The 14,932-nt window shown below is 43.1% G+C and overlaps 1 protein-coding gene across 1 annotated transcript in view; it reads left to right on the top strand.

The window, feature by feature from the left end:
• Positions 1-14,932, top strand: part of LOC122802398 (SR-related and CTD-associated factor 4-like) — a 1,636,555-nt gene that overhangs the window by 224,134 nt on the left and 1,397,489 nt on the right. Inside the window, exon 2 of the mRNA XM_044072023.1 lies at positions 7,869-7,952. Coding sequence (XP_043927958.1) covers positions 7,869-7,952 — 84 coding nt within the window. The remainder of the gene's footprint in view (positions 1-7,868; positions 7,953-14,932) is intronic.

The raw sequence follows: 14,932 nt of genomic DNA, 5'->3' as shown, positions 1-14,932 counted from the left end.
CTATTCAAGAGGTACCTACACACGAATAAGGTCAAGGTTTTTATTCCAGGCTATTTCTGGTGCCAAGGAAGGGAAAAGATTGGAGACCTATTTTGGACCTTTCCATCCTAAACACATTCCTACTCATACCAAAATTCAAGATGCTCACTCTACAGCAACTTCTTCCCATGCTGGGCAAGGAGTCTTGGCTGGTAACATTGGACCTCAAGGAGGCATACCTGCATGTCCCAATCAGACAATTGCAGAAGATACCTCAGATTTCTTGCAGGTTCAACCCATTATCAATTCTCTGCATTGCCCTTTGGCTTATCTACTGCGCCCAGAGTATTCACGAAATGCCTGGCATCAGTAATCGCCTACTGCAGACTTCAAGGGATACAAATATATCCCTATTTGGACGACTGCCTGATCCAAGCGGACAGCAAACACATTCTTCTGAAACATCTGGCTTATGTAATAATGTTATTAAACTCTCTGGGATACACAGTCAACAAAGAGAAATCAAGGCTAATACCCTCTCGGAAAATTTTCCTGGGTGCCAATTTGGACACAAACACTTAGATGGCCTACCTCACGCCAGAGAAGCAGGGGCAACTAATTCAATATTTCAGAACACTGGCAAATTGCACCAGGCTGACTGCAAGGAAAATCCTGCAGGCTCTGGGATTCATGGCATCTTGCATCTTGCTAATCCCATGTGCAAAGCTGCATAGGAGAACTACAGTGGTACCTAAAAAACATATGGTCTCAGCCCAGCCACAGTTTGGAAACAATAATACCACTACTTCCATGTCCGCAAAAGGAATTTCTGTGGTGGGCTCAAGCATGTCAAACACAGGTCTTCCATTCTGCAAGCCTCAAGCAAATCAAGTCATCACAACAGACGCCTCGGACTACGCCTGGGGGGCGCACATGACAGACCGGTGCATTCAGGGCAAATGGTCCCAAAAAGAAAAGCACCTTCACATCAATCAAAAAGAAATGCTAGCAGTAATAAATGCTATTATAGCTTTCATGGACCTTCTACAACCAGGTCAACTATTGATAAGGACGGACAACACCACAGTTATGTGGTACATAAACAAGCAGGGAGGAACACATTCCTATCCCCTATGCAGACTGGCCATATCACTTTGGAACATGGCCATGGACTTACAAATGGAACTACAAGCACAGTACTTGCCAGGCAAGGAAAACACGCTGGCAGACAACCTAAGCAGGAATATAACAGATCCACACGAATGGATGTTGCATCCAAAAGTTTTTACAGAAATAATCCAAGAATGGGGAAGGCCAGACATAGATCTCTCTGCCTCCCACAAAAATCATCAATTGACAAAATTCTGCTCAAGGTCCTTCCACCCAAAGGCTTGGAGAGTGGACGCTCTTTCAGGTGGACATCAATGACTGCTTATGCCTTCCTGCCTCTTCCTCTGCTGCCCAAAGTCTTATTGAAGACCAGAGCAGACAGACCAAAGATGATCCTCATTGCTCCGGTCTGGCCAAGGCAACACTGGTACCCACTCCTGAGGAGCCTGACTCATTCCCCTCCATGGACCCTGCCTCTAATGCCTCTTCTTCTAACTCAGCACAGCTTCAAAACTCTTCACAGTCAGCTAAAAACACTCAATCTAGCCGTATGGAAGATTCCTTAGCATCACAGCAGGCACTACTCTCCAAGGAGGTGCAGGATGTCATTTTGGAGGCCAGAAGGCCATCAACTAGAAAAGCTTACTCCGCAAAATGGAAACTTTTTTGTGTCTGGAATGAGAAAAAGGACCAGAACCCTGGAAAACTGAATTTACCTCAAATACTACAATATTTGGCTGAACTGCTAAGCAGTGGACTTTCGTTCTCCATCAAAATCCATGCCTCAGCCATTTCTGCAGAATACAACACTGATCCTCCTTTATTCTCACCCTCTTTTAAGACAGTTCCTCAGAGGGGCTAAGAATTTAAGACCTCCAAGGAAACAACCAATACCTGCTTGGGTACTAAATTTCATTCTGGAAAAACTGACTTTGCCTCCTTTTGAGCCAGCTGCTTCATCAGATTTGCAATATTTGTCCTGGAAAACAGCTTTCCTTCTGGCTATCACTTCAGCTCGTAGAGTTTCAGAACTACAGGCCCTCATGGCGGTCCAGCCTTTTATCATCTTCCATCAGGACAGAGTTTCCTTACGAACCAACCCGTCCTTTATGCCTAAAGTGGTATCCAGGGTAGCTTTAAATCAGGCCATACATTTGCCTACTTTTTATCCCAATCCTCAAAACAAAGGGGAGAGATTACTACATTCCTTGGACATCCACAGGCAACTACGTTATTATTTGGACAGAACAAAACCTTTCAGAAAAGCAGAACTGCTCTGTGGCCTATGCGGTAGGAGCTCAAGGAAAGCCAATTTCCAAGCAGACAATCTCAAAATGGATAGCCCACTGCATACACTTTTGCTATTCCTTTCATGGCAAAACTGTTCCTACAGGCATTAGAACTCATTCCACCAGGGCCACAGCCACCTCTGCAGCCTTCCTCAGAGGAGTTCCTACCAAGGATATCTTGGAAGCAGCCACTTGGAGTTCTGTGCATACCTTCTCCAAACACTACAACCTACCATTATACTCCAAATCTAGAGCAGGCTTTGCCACCGCAGTCTTGCAGGGCATTTTGGCTCCTAGTTCCACCTAGTGCCTACCACCCCTTTCTTAGCTTTAGGATTCTACCCATCTGTTATGACTGCAGCTGTATGCACGATGAACATAGTACAGTTTTGTACCTACCATAAATGTAGATGTTCGAGTGTTAATACAGCTGCTGTCCAGGTTTCCCTCCCTCCTTCCTCTCTAGGGGTATTCTTTTATGGTGTATTTGCTTACTACTGTTTTTTTTGATTATATTGCATTGCATTACTTCATAATTTTATGTATTGCCTTCCTTCTGGGGGCACCTGACATCTGGGGCAAGAAAAACTGAAGAAAATGGCGTCGGCTGTTTCTTTTATACCCCTGTCGCACTGACGTCAGGGAAGAAGCGACGACAACCGACGCTGGACCTAGACTTTGGAATTCGGCCGACTGAGGACCCGCCTGACGGCAGGAGAACCCATCTGTTATGACTGCAGCTGTATTAGCACTCTAACATCTACATTTATGGTAGGTACAAAACTGTACTTTGGCAGCTAACCATTCCATTGGGGTGGGTGGGGTTACATAATTATGTATGTAAATTTTAATCAGCATCCAGATTTTTGGCTAGTTGTACCTATTTTTCATTGGCATTTGTCCAGATTTTTGAGTATTTCAGGTTGAGAGGCATGAGTGGAATTGTAAGTTTTTGTCCTGGGAGACTGTCTTTAGTAGCAATGACTTCAGCAGAGAGTTTCAGAACTGCATGCTCTTTCATGTTATTTAATTTCCCACAGAGACCGCGTATCTCTTTGGGACCAACCCATCCTTTTTACCGAATGTTGCTTCTGAAAACAATATCGATCAGTCCGTCAGTTTGCCGGTATTCTTTCCCAAATTTCTGAACAAAGGAGAATACATGCTGCATCTTCTGGATGTACATAGGCAGTTGTGCTTTTTATCTTGACAGGACCAAAACCTGCAGAAAGTCTAACCCAGCTGTTGGCATCTCTTTTCAGATGTTAAAGGGGCAGCAGTTACCAAACCAACCGGACTAAATGGTTGAGATTGCATTTCCTTTTATTCTTGGAATGGTATTCCTTTGCCTGGACCTATCAAAGCCCATTCTGAGAGATCCATCGCCACTTCTCAAGCCTTTTGTTCTAGAGTCAGTTGATTTGTGCTGCTGAATACATTTATTACACATAAGTTAGACATTGCTTCCAGAAATAGGGTGGTGCTTGGCTGTGTGGTGCTCTGGAATATTCTTCCTTCATGAAGGCCACCTAGGTTATTGTAGGTGGGTAGTTCTGTCCCACAGGTGGAGGAATGAATGACAATTGACATCAGATAGTTATGTTCTTACCGTAACCTTCCATCTGTGTTGTCTATTTTCATTCTTCCTCCACTTTATCACCCTCCTTCCCCCTGTCCAATTCCTATAAGACCTAGTGGAGATTCTCAGAGGAACTACAGTTCTTTTTTTGAGTTTCTGAAATACTTGTCTTTCTCCATTACTGTTTTTGTCTGCGTAGTGGTTTTATCGGAATTTGCAGATGTGGGTGTATTGGATATTTTATGCATATGTTGGAGGCAAACTTGATGTCAGGAAATTTGGTGGAGTGAGGTATTATGGGGAAAGCAGCTTGAGCTTCAGATCTTCAGCTTGGAAAGCGGCAGAGTCCCACCTGAGGTCGGATTTGGAATCCCACAGGTGGAGGAAGAATGAAAATGGACCATACAGATGGAACGTTATGGTAAGAGAACTTAATTTTTATGATAACTGCATACAATTAAGTCAGATGTTAGTAAGGCAAAACCAATTGTTAGTACACAAGCTTTTCACTTGATACTTTTTTCTTTTATCGAATGTCAAATATAGGAACATATTCTAAACATTTGCAAAACTCTAGCAATTAAGAGAACACTATCTACTAACAATCACTGCTCTGATCTGCTAAAACATGCTGTTAGATTAAGTGTCATTAAGGCATGGCAGTCATTAAACGCAGTCCGTTCATTTCATAACCTCTTTCCCATTTTTTTTGCACATTGGGTGTCATTTCCCCAAAAACAATTATCTATAGCCAAAGTTTACACCGCTGTGACTAACCCTGCCGCTGTAGTTCTGAACTATGTACTCGCACCTATGTTTTAAGTGTTTGACTATCATACTTGACTGTACGTTTTAACATATGAGGGCAGAGATTAACTGTAGAGTGCTGTGCTTAAATGGTTAGAATTAAGTGAAGTTCCATGACTCTAATGCATGTTGCCTCTCCCCAAGATTTGTTCACAGAACACTGAAGTTTTTGTAGATTTTTGTCTTCGGCTTACGCCTCAAGTTATGAAATGAACTTGTTTGAAAATGTACAGTGGATATAAAGTGTACACACACCTGTTAAAATGCCAGGTTTTTGTGATATAAGAGACCACAAAAAATCTTTTCAAAACTTTTCCCACCTTTAATGTGACTTGTGAACCTGTACAATTCATTTGAAAAACACCAAATCTGTTGGGGGAAAAAGTATAAAAAAATAAACGTACAATAAGCTGGTTGCACAAGTGTGCACACCCTTAAACTAATACTCTGAAGTACCTTTTGATTTAATTACACCACTGTCTTTGGTAGGAGTCTATCAGCATGGCAAAACTTGACTTGACAATATTTGCCCACTCTTGCAAAAGTACTCCAAATCTGTCAGATTGCGAGGGCATCTCTTGTGCACAGCCCTCTTCAGGTCATCCCACAGATTTTCTATTGGATTTAACTCTGGGCTCTGTCTGGGCCATTCCAGAACTTCAGTTGTTTTTCTGGTGAAGCTATTTTGTTGATTTGGATGTATGCTTGGGGTCATTGTCATTGGAAAGGTGAAATTCCTCCTCTTAACCTTTCTAGCAGATGCTTGAAGGTTTTGGGCCAAAGGTGACTGGTATTTGGAACTGTTCATAAATCTCTCCACCTTGACTAAAACCCCAGTTCCTGCTGAAGAAAAGCAACCCCAAAGCATGATACTGCCACCATTATGCTTCACTGTGGGGATGGTGTTCTTTCGATTATGCCAACTGTTTGTGCCAAACTTACTTTTGTAATTGTGGCCAAAAAGTTCAACCTTGGTCTCATCAGACCATAACACATTTTTCCACATGCTTTTGGGAAACTATGTATTGCTTGCAAATTTTATTCTGGCCTGCATGTTTTTTGTGTAAGAAAAGTCTTCCGTCTTGCGGCCCTACCCCCATAGTCCAGACATGTGGAGAATACGGGATATTGTTACGTGTAGTACACAACCAGTACTTGCCAGAAATTCATGCAGTTCCTTCAGTATTGCTGTAGGCCTCTTGGCAGGCTCCCTGATCAGTTTTACTAGTCTCCTTTTAAATTTTGGAGGGACGTCCAATTTGCAACATCACTGTTGTCCCATATTTTCTCCACTTTTTGACTGTCTTCATTGTGTTTCATGGTATATCCAATGGTGTGGAAAATTTTTTATATCCTTCTGACTGATGCCTTTCAGCAATGAGATCCCTTTGATGCTTTGTAAGCTGTCTGCGAACCATGGCTTTTGCTGTACCAGGCAACTGAGTAAATGTCAGGAAAATCCTACTAGGACAGCTAAGCTTTATTTGGGGTTAGTCAGTGTCTAATTGATGGCAGGTGTGTATCCAAGAAGACTGAATGCTGTAATTAAATCAAAAGGTGCTTCAACAAAGTTAGGGTGTGCACACTTATGCAACCAGCTTATTGTATGTTTTTTTTTTATATTGTTCCCTAACAGATTTGTTTGTTCAATTGAATTGTACAGGTTATAGATCACATTAAAGGTGGGAAATGTTTTGAAATGATTTGTGGTCTCATTTTTTTATCACAAAATTTGGCATTTTAACAGAGGTGTGTACACTTTTTTTTATATCCACTGTATACAGTGTATTTGCGCACGTGCTGGAATCTAAATGTCACTGTGACTGCTCCTTAATGTCCTGTTATAGTTTTGCGCTTGCTTTCTGTACCACAGCATGTGGTTTTTCCTGACAGTGCTGTATTTTACTTCCAACCATGCTTGTACAATTCAGTGTTAGCGTAGCATATGGTTTTAAATGTCTATTTTTTCCCTGTTTGACAGTACCAAAAAGTTCAAACTTTACTTTTGGTGATGTCATTGCTGAGATAGCATGGAGTGTGCTCAAACTGTGCACCACAGTCCATGCACGAGGCCCTGTCCATTAAAGTTTATAGATGCATCCCTTACACTGTACCTCCAGTGATGCCAGTGTACAGTAGAAGTGGGCGCATCTTAAAATGTTTGCAAAGCTGTTTAATAAATGGACCATATATAATGGTAAGATGGTGTGAAAAATTGATTGTAGCACTTAAGCTGCAATGTATTCTTAAATTACACCAGAACACTTTGTATATATTGTGCATTATGTAACTTTAAAGTACTGTGTGCAGAATACTCTAATTGGCACCCTACTTGACTAATTTTGTGGGGGTGTGCATCATATTTTTATTAGACTAGTTAGTAAAATTCGAGGTAATGGGCGAGTTGTTAATCTGAAAAATATCTTTCAGTGCAATATATTTGTGAAGTAATAGACATTTTGAAGGTTGTAAGCCTGTGGGCATACATCACAGAGCATTATCTGCAGTCTTGTAACTTAAAATGTCCACCACAAATGCCAGAACAGAAAATTCTCGAAGGTATGGTCTTCTGTTCCAACTGATCAGACCTTCCCTCCCCAAAGCGCAATACAACAGTAAAAATATATATTTTTCATTGTTTTAACATTTCAATCTCTCCACTTCTGACTGAGAGCAGTCTTGCAGCTGCTTGCTATGGCTGCAGTTTCAAAGTGAGCATACACTCCTCACCATATTTGAGGAGTTTAATTTTGACCAGCTGGAATTGGAGAAACAAACCTTGGCCACTTATTCCCTGACCAGCTTTAGGGAAATCAGGTAAGCTGTAGGTAAGTAACTGGTGCATTTGTAATGCATGTCCTCTCGAATTCTGTCACTAGGGATTGGGGGATTTTAGTAAACCAGTCCTGGTTTACTTTGAGTATTGGTGTTGTCTGCCTCATGTAGTTGAAATGCAGCATGCTTGTATGACTTTGAAAACTTGTTTGGATTGTAGAACTTGATTTTTGCAAACTGTACATGTACAGATTCACAAATGGAATTTACTGAAATTGTAATGAAATTATTAACTTTTTCCTTTATGCTTCCCAATCCCTAACATTCAGCTCTTTTCATTAATGGACATGAAACCTCCTATTTCACGAGCAAAGATGATTCAGATTACCAAGGCTGCCATCAAAGCCATTAAGGTAGGTGCAGTGCATGTCTTTTTCAACATGTGAATATTTTTATTTTTCAGTTTGAACTTTTTCTGGTGCCTTTTAAAGGAAGTAGTCACATCCTTGTGGTTCTGTGGTCAGAAGATCTTAACATTAGGCTGAAGTGTGCTTCCGGCTTTTAAAGTCCGATCTGATGGCTTTTTCTCCATTCCCTCAACTGATTGGTTTGTGTTCCAACCTCAGATCTGACTTCTGCCACTTGTAGGATCTTGGATCTGTGGCTTTATCATATCTAATCAGAATTGCTTCAGAACTTGTTTGATGCTTCAGTGAATGGATGTCTGTGTAGCTTGGGCGTTCAGAGTGCTTTTTGGATAAGTGTTGCTTTTGTCATATGCTATAGTTATACTCTTTCTTGTTCCTTCTGTTAGTATTTTGTTTATATAAAAAATCTGTTCTAGTTTATTTTCTTTACCTGCAATAATGGAATGTTTTTCCCTTCCTACTGCTACCTGTGTATATGTGGTGGTACTTCCCTTTGGTAATTGTATCCATTTTTACTGATGGTAATCTCTCATTTCTCCTGCTCTTCCCTCTTCTTTCTCTAGAATAGCTGCTATATCGGATAAGCTGACCAGATTTTAAAAAAATGCACCTCCTATGGGCCCAAGATTCCCAACTCTGATGCCCACCTGGTGTGTGTATTGTTTGGACTCTGCCCATTTGGACATGGACTGTGAAATGTGTGGGTTTCAGCCATGGTGCTCTGGTTGAATGCTGCATCAAGTTGGTCCTGAAGTTTTTACCATCCATTTCATTTTCTGCTGAAGCTCCCCCTTCCAGAAATCCACCTGAGAAGCCTAAAGGGGATTCATCAGTCAGGGGCAAATAAAGGTAGGAAATAACCCAACTACTCTCCCTCTGCAGATGTTCATCGTGTTACACTGCTGCAGTCATTACACTTGGGTTATCCTGCCGTCAGGCGGTTCCCCAGTCTGCCTGAGTTCCAAAGTCTTGGTCTGGCGTCTGTCGCTGTCTCCTCCTCCCTGACGTCAGTGCGACAGGGGGGTATATAAGATGCAGCCGACGCCATTTTCTTCAGTCTTTCTTGACGCACGGTGCCCGAAGCAAAAGCAGTTCGCAAGTGCCGGTCGGCAGTCTCCTGAGATTTTCATTCCGAATCCAGAACTGAAGTCTTCTACAAAGCTAAGTACCCCATTCGGGAAACTTTTTTTCTTGCCTCAGACCGATGTCAGTAAAAGTTAACTGTGTATTCTTCTTGTGGGAAGCAAATACCTAATAAGGATTTCCATTCTTATTGTATCCCATGCCTAGGCCCTGACCACGACGTCACTGGTTGTCGGTTTTGTGCTAGGTTTAACAAGCGCACTATTAACGTCGGTTTGATTTTGCCCCACATTATTTTGGTAGAAAATTCAATTATACCATGCCGTCGGAACTTCCGACGACCGGAATACACAAAAAGTGCAAAGACAAGGATAGGCATCCGAGGCCCAAAACTGACTAAGCCTCTTCTAGGCCAGTCACCGGTTCTCCGGTTTTTTCAGCGAGAGCGAGGCGCCTTTGCAGCCCCTGACGACCGCATCTGTAGACCCACAAGCCGCCTCTGACTCGCACGTGGAGATGGCTGGGCCTTCAGACGCACAAGCTCTTCAGCCTACCGAGACTAACCTTTCAGAGGGATCCGGAGTAGCTGAGCAACCCACAGCTACAGAGGGTGTCTTCAGATCTACTCAGTTAAGCATTAAACCCTCAGCTAAGTCTAAGCCTCCTTTAAAGTCAAACAAATACTGCATTCTCCAGGACAGGCCTCCATGCACAAGAAACAAATGCTCAAAATGGCCGAAGACCTAATCACTCTGATCAGGGTGTCCCATCCCCCTCCTGATAAAAGGCCTAGACAGGATGCAGACTGACTCATCAGACCAGGTGTTCATCTCTTCTGATTCATCCTCAGACCTAGGATACTCTTTACCCCCTTATGAGGATTTTGATGGTGAGGAATCAATTCCATCAGCCTCACTGCCTGAGGACTACTCCTTTGGGGAAACCCTACATACCATGAGGGAGCATTTCCACTGGGAAGGCCAGGATTACTCAAAATCCAAGAAAAGGCTCAGACTTCCTTTTATTACCTCAACACAGACCCTTTGCTATTCCGCCAGTGTTGGATATTATGGATGATGTGTATACTGAATCCAGCTTAAATGCTGATTCCTTACCTCCAGCACCTGTTAAACCTGACAGATACTACAGAGTCCCTGACTCTCACAAATTTCTGTATAAAAGCCCTGTAGCTGACCCTGAAACTATTTCTCAGGGACCCAAAGGAGTTAAGGCAGCATCAGCCAAGAATCCAGTTTCCTCTGACAGATTCCAGAGCATTAGACAGATGGGGAAAGAAAGTATATACATCTGCAACTTTAGCAATGAGAGCCTTAAATTGCCAGCTTCACATGCTAAAATATCAGCTACTGTCTCAATTAAAACAAAAAAATGCTTCCAGAATCAGATCTTCCTAATTTTAAAGAAATGCAGGATTTATTGCATGCAGCTGAACAAGTGGGAAAGCATACTTTGCAATGTGGTTTTGATTCTCTAGAGGCCTCCTGCAGAGCAGCAGTTACAGGCTCTGTCATTAGAAGACATGCTTGGTTAAAAGCACATACGTTACCAGATCATGTTAAAGCAAAATTATTGGATGCACCTTTGCAGCAGGATGTGTTTGGAGTTGAGGCAGAAGAGGTATTAAAGAAAATGGAAGATGAGGCAAAATCTATGCAAACGGTGAAGGATTTCTTACAGGTTCAGCTTCCTAGATTTAGCAGAAACTGGCCAACTAAGAATTGGTCCTTTCCAATTACAGACAGACCTCAAAGGGGAAGATGCAGACGTCCAAGAGGTAGAGGTCAAACACAAGGTCCTTACAGGCCTCGACAATGGGTTGCATCAGGCCAGAAAGAAGGGGAAGACAGGCCCCAACCATATAAAAAAATGGCTCCAATGACTTCCCACTACAGCTGCCAAACAAATCCTTCTTGGCAGCCCCCTTGGGAGCAAAACTGGCACTCTTCTACCACAGTTGGCAAATGATCACCAAAGACAAATGGGTTCTCAACATTGTATTTCAAGGTTACAGGTTCCACTTTCACACTCTGCCAAGGTTAAAAGGAATGCCAAATCTGCCACCAAGTCAATGGGCAGAGGCTCAAAAACAAATTACAGCACTCATGGATACGAGAGATATTCAAAAGGTACCATCACAGGAGCAAGGACAAGGATTTTACTCGAGACTCTTTCTGGTACCTAGAAAGGACAAAGCCTGGAGGCCCATTCTGGATCTTTCATCTCTAAACACTTACCTGGATGTTCCGAAATTCAAAATGTTGACATTACAGCAGCTTCTTCCCATGCTGGGCAAGAAAGCTTGGCTCGTGACTTTGGACCTCAGAGGCATTACCTGCATGTCCCTATCAGACAAAACTGCAGAAGATACCTCAGATTCATAGCTGGTTCAATGCACTGCCCTTTGTGAAGACCCTGGGCGCAGTAGATAAGCCAAAGTGCCTGGCACCAGTAATTGCATTTTGCAGACAGAAAGGAATTCAGATTTATCCGTACCTGGACGACTGCCCGATTCAAGCAGAGAGCAAAGACATTCTTCTAAAGCATCTGGTGTTTGTAAAAAAAAAAAAAAAAAAAAAAAAAAAAAGTTAAGTTGCCTGGGGTACACAGTAAACGAAAAGAAATCAAAACTAGTGCCCTCACAAGAGATTATATTCCTGGGTGCCAGCTTGAACACAACGGCCCAGATGGCTTATCTCACCCCAGACAAACTAGGACAACTGACTCTCAATACTTTTAGTTGATGGCAACAAAGACCCAACTCCCTGCAAGAAAAATTCTGCAGGCCTTGGGTTACATGGCATCCTGCATACTACTAATTCCATATGCTAGACTGCATATGAGGAAACTACAATGGTACCTAAAGAATGTATGGTCTCAACACTGTCAAAGTTTGGAAACAGTTATACCACTAATCCCTTGCCTTCAACAGGAGTTTCAGTGGTGGGCTCAAGCTTGTCACCTCAACAAGGGACAGCCTTTTACACAACCCACAGCTAGGTAAACACTGACAACAGATGCATCGGATTGAGCACACATGGCAGGCAAATGTTTTCAGGGCACGTGGCCCGCAGAAGAAAGGCATCTTCACATCAATCAAAAAACGATGCTAGCTGTACAAAATGCGCTTATAGCTTTCAAGGACCTGCTGCATCCAGGACTACTACTAAAGACAGACAAGACCGTGGTTATGTGGTACATAAACAAGCAAGGGGGCACTCACTCATACCCCCTATGCAGACAAGCTATGACCTTATGGAACACAGCTATAAACCTTCAAGTTCATCTGCAAGCACAATTCCTGCCAGGAGAGAAAAACACACTGGTAGACGACTTAATCAAGAAACATCATGGATCCCCACGAATGGGAGTTGAATCCACAAATATTCAGAATGATAACACAGAAATGGTGGAGCCCAGACATAGATCTGTTTGCATCCCCAATAAACTGCCAGCTACAAAAATTCTGCACAGGGAGTTACCATCCACAAGCATAGAAAGTGGATGCCCTCTCAGCTGGGAGAACCTACAAGTATACGCTTTCCCACCACTACCTCTCCTGCCAAAGGTACTCATAAAAGCCAGGCAGGAAGAGCCAAAGATGTTCTTGATTGCACCAGACTGGCCACGCCAGCACTAGTACCCAATTTTAAGGAGCTTAGCACAAGAACCGCCCTGGATTTTTCCTCAAATCCCACATCTGTTGACTCAGCACAACAAACAAATACTACACAGCCGGCTAAAGACCTTTAAACCTAGCTGCATGGAACATTCCTTAGTCAAGCAAGCAATGCCTCTCTCCAAAGCTGTTATGGATGTCATTCTGGAGGCCAGAAGGCCTAGTACCAGGAAAACCTATTCGGATAAATGGAAGAGATTCTGTGCCTGGAACCAAGCTCACAGCCTTGACCCTCCTGTCCCAAACATTCCTCCGATACTACAATACTTAACTGAGATGCTGGACAAAAGGACTCTCCTTCTCATCCCTCAAGATCCACACCTCTGCCATCTCTGCTCATTACAACACTGATCCACCAACTTTCTCTAATCCTCTGTTAAAACAGTACCTCAGAGGGGCTAAAAACATAAGACCGCCCCGTAGAGCACCTATTCCAACTTGGGGCCTCAACTTTGTTTTGGAGAAGCTAACTTTACCTCCTTTTGAGCCAGCCAACACAGCAGAATTAAAATATATCTCTTGAAAAACTGCTCTGCTCTTGGCAATAACATCAGCACGAAGAGTTTCAGAATTACAGGCGCTAATGGCAGTGGAACCTTTCCTCATTTTCCACCAGGACAGGGTGTCTTTACGAACTAACACCACTTTTATGCCAAAGGTGGTATCCAGTGTGGCTCTAAACCAAACTATTCACCTGCTAACTTTTTATCCTAAACCACAGAATAAAGGGGAGAGACTACTGCACTCTGGACATTCACAGGTAGTTACGCTTCTACTTGGACAAAACCAAAGCTTTCAGAAAATCTGAGCAATTATTGGTAGCATATGCTGCAGGAGCACAGGGAAAAGCCATTTCAAAACAGATATTTCAAAATGGATAGGACATTGTATACGTTTTTGCTACACATACCATGGAAAACCTGTACCTAGCAGCATTAGATCTCACTCCACCAGGGCAACAGCCACTTCAACTGCCTGCCTAAGGGGAGTACCTACCAAGGATGTTTTGGAAGCAGCAACTTGGAGTTCTGTACACACCTTCACCAAGCATTACCATCTGCCTCTATACTCTAAATCCAGAGCTGGCTTTGCCACTGCAGTGCTGCAGGGCCTTATAGCCACCCCTAATGCCTTATAGGACCAGCCACCCTTCCTCAGCTTTGGGATTCTACCCAAGTGTAATGACTGCAGCAGTGTAACACGATGAACATAGTACAGTTTTGTACCTACCATAAATGTAGATGTTGGTGTATACACTGCTGCAGTCCAGGTTACCCTCCCTCCTTCCCCTCTTACTGGCTGGTACGTACCTGTGTCTTCTACCCTTACTACCTATGGGGAGTATTTGCTGGTAGCTGTAAGTTTTTTGCTTTTCTTATGCATGTTTTATTAGCAATTGGAATTGCCTACATATTTAGAGGCACCTGACATCTGGGGCAAGAAACTGAAGAAAATAGCGTCTGCTGCATCTTGTATACCCCCTGTCGCACTGACGTCAGGGAGGAGGTGACAGCAACCGACGCTGGACCAAGACTTTGGAACTCAGGCCGACTGTGGAACTGCCTGACGGCAGGATAACCCAAGTGCAATGACTGCAGCAGTGTATACACTCTAAGATCTACATTTATGGTAGGTACAAAACTGTACTTTTCTGGTTCAGCTCCACCCAAGAATTTCTAAACAGTTGTTTCCAACGAGGTCATAATCTGTTTCTGATGCACTGCTCCTCCACTTTCACTCCAGAGCCAATTTCTTTTCTGATCCATTCACCCTTCAGTAGATTCAGAGAAGAAATTCCAGGCCACAATCTACCTAATTTCTCAGGTCATCTAGGATCCTAACCAAAACTGTGGACAGGATGGTAAAGTTTTTCTGGCACAGATTCACTTGGGAGTTGTACTGGCTCAGTCTCCCATCGGCCCTTACCTAGCTGTTGGTTCTTACTCTGGTCTGACCTTCAGTTTCAGAGCCATCAGACCCAAGAATCCAGGGACTGTCAGATCTTAGCCTTTCACTCAGTCTCTGATCCAGTCAGCTTTGACCCATGTCAGAGATTGAGAGATCTCTGAGCCAAAGTGATGGCGCCAGATTCAGAGGATTGGGGTCTATTCAGATACCCTTAGAGCAGTCTTTTCCTCTCAAATACTCTGTGCAGGACAGAGTGGCTCTGACTTCTGTCTCAAAG

Source organism: Protopterus annectens, chromosome 5.part0 (assembly GCF_019279795.1).
Source record: "Protopterus annectens isolate FY-2018-M chromosome 5.part0, PAN1.0, whole genome shotgun sequence".
NCBI lineage: Eukaryota > Metazoa > Chordata > Ceratodontiformes > Protopteridae > Protopterus > Protopterus annectens.
The sequence above is the reverse complement of the archived record's forward strand: the minus strand, read 5'-3'. Positions and strand labels throughout refer to the sequence as shown.